The sequence below is a fragment of the Ammodytes marinus genome (assembly GCF_949987685.1).
Source record: "Ammodytes marinus genome assembly, chromosome: 18".
NCBI lineage: Eukaryota > Metazoa > Chordata > Actinopteri > Uranoscopiformes > Ammodytidae > Ammodytes > Ammodytes marinus.
The window spans coordinates 23,840,594-23,848,796 of record NC_137222.1 but is presented as its reverse complement, the minus strand read 5'-3'; the positions used below and the strand labels follow the sequence as shown (position 1 = coordinate 23,848,796).

At 41.0% G+C, this 8,203-nt stretch overlaps 1 protein-coding gene across 2 annotated transcripts in view; it reads right to left on the bottom strand.

Annotated features, from left to right (window-relative positions):
• The window catches only part of lrsam1 (leucine rich repeat and sterile alpha motif containing 1), a 22,268-nt gene extending 16,429 nt beyond the window's left edge, over window positions 1–5,839 (bottom strand). For both annotated transcript variants that reach the window (XM_080046657.1, XM_080046658.1), the window contains exons 1-9: window positions 5,620–5,839; window positions 4,403–4,638; window positions 3,813–3,869; window positions 2,861–2,905; window positions 2,665–2,742; window positions 1,461–1,529; window positions 1,275–1,359; window positions 825–946; window positions 1–87 (exon numbers count right to left, since the gene is read on the bottom strand). The exon at window positions 1–87 is cut by the window's left edge and continues 4 nt beyond it. In XM_080046657.1, coding sequence (XP_079902783.1) covers window positions 1–87; window positions 825–946; window positions 1,275–1,359; window positions 1,461–1,529; window positions 2,665–2,742; window positions 2,861–2,905; window positions 3,813–3,869; window positions 4,403–4,474 — 615 coding nt within the window. In that variant the 5' untranslated portion in view covers window positions 4,475–4,638; window positions 5,620–5,839. The remainder of the gene's footprint in view (window positions 88–824; window positions 947–1,274; window positions 1,360–1,460; window positions 1,530–2,664; window positions 2,743–2,860; window positions 2,906–3,812; window positions 3,870–4,402; window positions 4,639–5,619) is intronic.
• Window positions 5,840–8,203: the final 2,364 nt, after the last annotated feature.

Here is an 8,203-nt window from a genome sequence, read left to right as displayed (position 1 = left end):
GCATAGGAAGCGCTGGATGCTCTCTGTGCCCTCCGCACACACAGCAGCAGGTGGATAGGTCATGGTGGCAGCATCAAGTGTTAAGCTCTGTCAGGGCACACATACATATACACACACACACACACACACACACACACACACACACACACACAGTTTGTATAGAAACACGTGTTTTTTTCTATTCTTGTGTAACTAAAGCCTTGTTTACATTGAGCGGTGCAGTTTGGTCCAGTATGGTATGGCACGCAATTACGTTTCCACTGTCAAAGGTTTGGAAGGGTACCAAGATATGCATCAAAGTAAAGTTTAATCTGTTCCCAATCGACACCCATACGCAAACCATGTTGTTTGTATTGCTGTTAGTTAGTTTATTTGTATGTTTTCCTCTTGTTGTTCTGTGTTTGTTGTATGTATGTATAGGTTGAAAATGAAAATAAAGTTATATCAAATAAAAGACACATAAATGGAGAGTCTTGTGTTTAGAGAAAAAAGTCTGCACGCAGCTTGGGTTTATGGTGTGATGTTTTTCCTCCTTGTTGAGTTAATCAGTGGGCTACACTGTGTCCCGTTGCTATGATGTCACCATAGTTACGTAGCTGCTGTGGCCAGAACTTAGACCGTTTATAAGGACCAGCGCCATTCAACGGCTCTGACCACGGCTATCATCATCTGGCATAAACCCCACCTATCAAGTAAAGGTACTGTCTGCAGTGGAAACGCAAGCCAGATCCATTCAATACCAAACCAAACCATACCGTACCAAACCGAACTGTACTGCACAAGTGGAAAACAAGGCGTTAGTTTTAGATCCAAAAGCCACACACCTCTAGGGTGCGGATGTAGGCCAGAGCTTTGGGGAGCTGGACCATGTTGTTGTCACTCAGGTCCAGTGTGCGCAGGCTGCTCAAAGAACCAACTGAGGCTGGCAACTCACTGATACTATTCCCTAGTACAGACACAGTACACACTGATAAACATGTTTGACTTGTACATGTCCCTCTCACACCTGGAAGAGTAGCAATATGAGTCATTAGATATTTTAACTGCAAGTTGATTGTTGACTTCTAAATTGAAGGTAAGGGTCTGTAGGATCATTTGATCCGAGTGTCAAGAAACCAGACCAAATTAATTTCATTGTGTTGTGTTTTTTTAATTGTTCTATAGACCCTTACCTTCAATTGAGAAGAGAAAACAAAATGTTCACATCAATTTGACATAATTGAGTGTCCAGGCACCCCACTATATAGACAGGTAAGCAGAGAGCCACGTCATACCCTTTAAACTGAGCGTCTGCAGCAGCCTCAGGTCCCCGATGGAGTCGGGCAGGGCCTTCAAACGGTTCTTCTCCACATTCAGAATCTGAAAAGACACAAAATGGACGTACCCGGGGAGCTGAGTTGCATCCATTCACACTCATGTCTCTCTGTACCTAGGTGAGTCAATGTCCGACTGTGCTTTACCTGCAGTGACGACAGCTTCCCAATGTCTTCAGGCAGTGAGCTGATCTTATTCTCATGCAGGTCCAACACCTTTATAAAGCAAAATGACTATTGTTAGGAGAGAGACCTAAGACCTAAGAGAAGATCTGTCACTGTGGCTGTAGGCACGCACTACTTTGTGTTGAAAATGAGCAACAGAAAGAGAAACCAATCTAGCCAACATTATTTACGTACAGTGGCTTGCAAAAGTATTCACACACCTTGAACTTTTCCACATTTTGTCACGTTACAATCACAGACGTATATGTATTTGATTGGGATTTTATGTGATAGATCAACACAAAGTGGAGCATAATTGTGAAATGGAATGAAAATGTATTTTAATGTTTAGAAATCAAAAAACTGAAAAGTGTGGCGTGCAAAAGTATATAGCCTCAATACTTAGTATAACCACCTTTCACCGCAATTACAGCTTTTGCAGACTAACAGGTGTTCTGTCCTGTATTAGGCTCCATCCATCATCCCATCAATTCTGACCAGTTTTCTTGTCCCTGTTGAAGAAAAGCTCCACATGTTTGCTGGATCCCCCACACAGCTTGTGGCAAGGCTTGGAGGAAGGTGCTCTGGACAGATGAGACCAAACTTGAAGTGTTTTGGCCTGAATGCAGAACGCTATGTGTGGCGGGAAACTAACACTGCACATCACCCTGAACACACCATGCCCACAGTGAAACATGGTGGTGGCAGCATCATGCTGAGGGGATGCTTTTCTTCAGCAGGGACAGGGAAGCTGGTCAGAGTTGATGAGAAGATGGATGGAGCCAAATACAGGGCAGAAAACCTGTTAGAGTCTGCAACAGACTTGAGACTGGGGTGGAGGTTCACCTTCCAACAGGACACCAACCCTAAACATACAGCCAGATCTACTATGGAATGGTTTAGATCAAAGCATAGTCATGTGTTAGAATGGTCCAGTCAAAGTCCAGACCTAAATCCAATTGAGAATATCTGGAAAGACATGAAAATTGCAGTTTACAGACACTCTCCATCCAATCTGACTGAGCTTGAGCCTTTTTGCAAAGAAGAATGGGCAGAAACGTCAGTCTGTAGATGTACAAAGCTGGTAGAGACATAAAATACATTTAAGTGTGTGGTTGTAACATGACAAAATGTGGATACTTTAAAAGGGACAGTTCAATTTCCCATCATGCTTGTGTCTGTTTACCTTCAAAGTGGCTAGCGCGGTGATGTCACATCCTTTGGGCAGCAGTGTCCTCAGGTCATTGTTATGGAGGATAAGGACCTGGAGGAGAGCAACAGATGACATGTCTGACTGTTGACTCCTGAGAGAACATGAAAGTATGGAATGGAACTAAACAGGTATGCTCCTGAACGGTGGACCTCCATGCTGCATGTCTCACCTTCTTCTGGAGCACCTTGCAGAGGGAGAAGGCACTGGAGGGAACCTGAGACGGGACACAACGCAGAGCTTAGCATCTCAACCACTTAGTTACCACACACTCTTCTACAAGAGCCTTTACAAACAACTTGGTGCGGCGGATATATCAAATCCTACAATGCTAATGCTCATCCATTGACAACTAAGCTACCGTGACATTCATAAAAACCAGAGGGGTTCTGCAGACCACCAACATATAATAAGGTGCACTATGTAACTTTGGGTGTGGCCCCTGGTGCCTCAAATCGTTTTCTTTTGATTGATGATGATAGAATGATTCAATACTAAGAGTTACATGTAGAGAAAATAGGCTATGAAAATGTAAACAAACCCCCCTTCCCCTGAAACTGCATAGTGCACCTTGTGGGGTTGGACCTGTGACAATGGTTGCGTTCCGAATCGCATACTTTCTACTATATAGTATGTAGAAAAAAAGATTTAGGATGTCCCGATTCTTGTGGCCAGATTTAGGATGGTTAGAAGTACCCGGATGTTCTACTTCATCTGCCCAAGATTGTTAGTGTTGAAAACTGCATCCTATTTGGGCGATTCTGACCCACAATCCAATGCGCACGTGAAGTGACGTCACATCGACGAAGCCTCAATATGAAAACAAACAGGGATGCGACGGATATAAAAGCAAGAGGCAAGATCAAGGCGCAATGTTATGACGAAATAAGAGAGTAAAAGTATGTCCCAATAGTATGCCTACTGCATCCTAACTAGATTATTTTTATCGTCGGATGTAGTATGTAGAATAGAAAAAAGAAAGAGTATGCGATTCAGAACGCAACCAATGTTTCTCCTTCACAGCCCTGTCTGATCATAGGCCATGGCCAGCTTTGATGAACTGCTGTTTCTCTCATGCGTGGCCTATGGCCTGAATGAATACACTCTGACAGTAACACACTGACCTCTGACAGCTCACAGGCTGAGATGTCCAGGATGTCATCAGCACCTGCTTCCCTGGACTGAAGACCAACAGAACAACAGTTTACAGCACTTTGTTGTAAACAGCAAAGACACACTAACCCTGCGTTCCAATACTCATACTTCCCTACTATTTAGTATGCCAGAAAAAGATTTAGGTTTTTAATACATGCATGTCAATTGTAGTATGCTAAAAATACATAAATGCCAAACTAACTCCAATAGCATTTTTGGAGTATTCGTCTTTATTCTTGACATTTCTTCTCGACATAATGAAAAAAAATATTCCTCATAATTATCTGATTTTGTTTTCTCTCCTGTGGCCCTAAAACTCTTCTGTACTTTAGTGTGTAGTGTAGTAGTGTAGTGTAAAAGAAAAAGTATGTGATTTGGAACGCAGGGTCAGTTTACAAAGAGCATATTTCCAAACACTTTAGGAGCTGAATTTTTTTTTTGATAATGAAAACAGAAAATGGCTGCAGGGTTGTCTCATTTAATAGCATGCAGGGCTGTTGATGCAACAAGCAGCTGTGAAGTTGTAACGTCCAAACTTAAAAACAGACTTTTTTCTTACCCGGCACAGCTGATATTCCAGTCTCTTCTGGGAGTCCTCGCTGGGTTTCCTCTTCCTGAAGAACAGAGGCATCGCGAGTCCAGCCTGTCTGTCTGTCTGTCTGTCTGTCTGTCTGTCTGTCTGTCTGTCTGTCTGTCTGTCTGTCTGTCTGTCTGCCTGCCTGCTGGCTTCCCCTCCGGCTCCTTCACTAGAAACCAGGGCTCCAGAGGATGGATAGACAGTACAGAGACAACACCCTGAAAGAAGGAAATTGGGAAATGTAATTAATGAATGAATACAGGTTAAAGCAATGTATCATATCGTGACCCCCATCATGCGCATTGTTTTGTGAAGTCCCAGCCCATAGCCAGCCCTAGGTTGTCCTTTAACTGTTGGAAGGCCATCACTGAAAAAAATGGCTTCAGAAATCCTGCATATTTATCTTGACATAAAAAAACAGCACATACATATATTACTCCCATGTCTTGACTGATAGCAGTCAGCCACTCATCACTTGATTACTACCCTTACTACTACCAGAGATGGCAGCCTGCGGTTTACAATCAGATTATGAGATTTAAAGAGCTGTCAGTGTGATTTAGACTAAGTGCAGCTGGGCTATTCTTACAGGTAACCTAGACACGTTTCTCCCATTATGAGAAGAAAATGAATAAACATAGCCTACATGGGATCATAACTATTTACACACCCAGCTAGGGCCAGGAAATGTTAAAGTAAGAAGCTTCCTTTTCCTTTGACAACTTGAGGAGAAAAGGAAAAAGGCTGTAAACGTGAAGTCAACCCATGTCAGCTACTCATTAATTTATCTTTTGAATTGGGCCCTTAATCCATCTGAATGTTATCCACCAAGACTCCCTAACAAAGTCATTTGGGAAACACCAGTGAAACACTCCATGTTACGTCAGATCAGACTGTATTGTTGATAGTCCATTTAAGGGCGTGAGTGTGTGGGAGGGAGGATTGCCGTAAATTACGTAGTAACGGTTACATCGTAAACAGTAAATGCCTAAAATGTGATCTACGTAGCTAACACTTTGCACATTTAACAACCGCTGTAGGCTAACACCTATACGCTATTCTACGTAGCAACAACATGAATATCAGCTCGCTGTACGTCAGCCCTTGACACCTAGCTAGTGCTTCCCATCGATAAAGGCTGGTTTCTCATTGACAACAATTAAGAAGAACGAGCTAGCGGCGCTAGAAGTCATACTCACGGGTTGTGTGTTTTTGTTCACGGCTGTCCAGATGAATAAATAAAGGGGGACTTCCGACCTTTGCTAACGTTAAACAGGAATGTTGTCGGACGAGTCAGGCGTCGAAAAGCACAGAAAATGTGTACGTTACTTTCCTATTTAATGAAGGAACTAAAATAGATAAATATTTCCATATGAGTCATGTCCAGCTGATTCCTCTCTTCCACACACGAACGGTGCCTCTAATGAAATCATAACACAAGACTACAGCTTCTTCTTTTGGTTATTATCGGATTATAATGTACTATGAAGCGCATAACGTCCTCTACCGACCGGAATGTGTACGTCAAGACCAAAATCCAGTGTTTTCTGTATAAAAAAAAAATGTTAAACTTTATTTTTCTATCTAAATGTGAATTCAAAGGAAGCTTTCTGGTAAATATTGTGCAATTTGGCCAAGTCACGTGACATGGGAGCCTCTGCAAACACTCGCCAGTGTTGGTGTGTAGCCAGTATGTAAGTAGGCTAACAAGATATTATTTAGCTGCTGTTCAACTAGGCTAGTGATTCAAGTAGCAATATATATATATATATATATATATATATATATATATATATATATATATATATATATATATATATTATATATATATATTTTTTTTTTTTTTTTTTTTTGCCATTTATGTGCAACTACTGAAATTAAGTTTGGGCCATAAAACAAAATGACTTGACTTTAACATTGCTTCTGTAATTGAAGGCTACATTGGTCATTTAAACTACTTTTTCTACGTAAGTAGCTTTAGTTAACCAAACTACATTGCTCCCATAGGGTAGCTTTGTTCTATTTCAACATCTTCCAGTGTTAAAAAAAAAAGTATAGTTTTCAAAGCTGCCCTCATAAAGGAGCTTCCCCAACACTGTAGACATTCGCAGTTACCAACATGAGGCTGCTGAAGACTCCACGTAATGCATGTAGCCACACAAAATCAAAGTGTTAGGCTATTTAATTTAGAAAACTAAAATTACAGTTTTGTTTGCAGAGGTGCAAATAAAAAATACCATATTTTCATCACATAATGCATTTGGGCCTTAGATATCATGTGTCACACATTTTCTATATCTCATATGCCTGGTTCTAATCTGCGTTTAACCTTGCATTTTAGCAGTTTGTCCACCAGAGGTCCCACTCCACCTCTTTTTTGTTGGTACAGGAAACCCACAACATGCCTGCATGTGGTAACGATTAGGATCTCACTTCTCTCTTTTTTTTCTTTCCTGACCATGCTCCAACCTGTCCAATTAAGTGGAAATGTAATAGGCCTACCTCCACCCCTTTTATAGCTAAGTGAACTATAATGCAAATGTGTTTGGATGTGGGTTTTAAAGCCACACACACCACATCATCCTAATGTTTTGTAGTCATCTCAGTTGGTTCCTATAACGCCTGTTAAGAAGTAAGCCTACATTCATAGTTAATAGGATTATTAATAAGCAGATAACCTATGGGACAGTGGATCCCAGAGCAGCACTAATACCAGACAGTAATTCTGTGCCGTGCTGATCTGATCTGAGACCTGTGCAGGTGTGATGTATGATTGTGGTGGTTCAGAACAGAGTTAGACCACAAGAGGCACACAGAGCGCACTATAAATAACCACATCATTAAAGGCGTTGACAGGGAACTGACATTGTGGTTTTACAACAGTTTTCCCCCTGAGAAGTCTCATAACACTGCAACCCTTAAAAAACACTACCAATTAGAATATGTGCATTTATGAGTCATACCAAGAGAGAACTTGTAGATAACTTCAACTTTACCTTAGATCATGACAATACAAGAGTACTCTTTTATTCTTGATTCCCATTTTTAGTCACCAAAGACTGTATCATTATACATAGTGGTCCTTGTGCTTTAACACATCGTTAGCCTCATAGCATCATTGCCTAAATCATATTTACTCTACTCTACTTTTACTCTATTCTACTCTATTCTACATCTACTCTACTCTACATCTACTTTACCCTACTTTATAACCCTTGAAATATGACTTAGGCAATTATGCTATTAGGCTAATGAAAAGTAGATGTAGAGTAGTAGATGTAGAATAGAGTAGGCATAGATCAAATTAGAGTAGAGTAAATATGATTTAGGCAATTATGCTATGAGGCTTACGACATGCATCTGAGCTTATTTCTATATAACCTGCATTAATTTATTTCATTATTCTTGGTCAATTGGGGGCAGTATAAAAAAATATCTGTAAACCCAACTTTTTAAGATTTTAACTATGCAGGCTTAAATCAGCTATGGCCGCCCTCCACTGGTTCCATGTTCACCAGCCAAACCCCATCTTTATGCCTGTTTGCCGCTTGGTGCTGGGCAGCTGAGGGAACATGGTTAAGGGAACAGTCAGTCAGGTGATCGTCAATTCATTTGATCCAGTTGATGTCAAAATATTGATATGTTTATATTTAAGTTATACATTGGAAAAAAATGGATGAGAAGAAAAAAGAGCTTAGACTCACACTGTGGGGGACTCACCAGGCTTGCCTTCACACAGCAAATCAAAGTGGCTCAGGTCAGGTGTGTCGCCCAGGAGGAGTG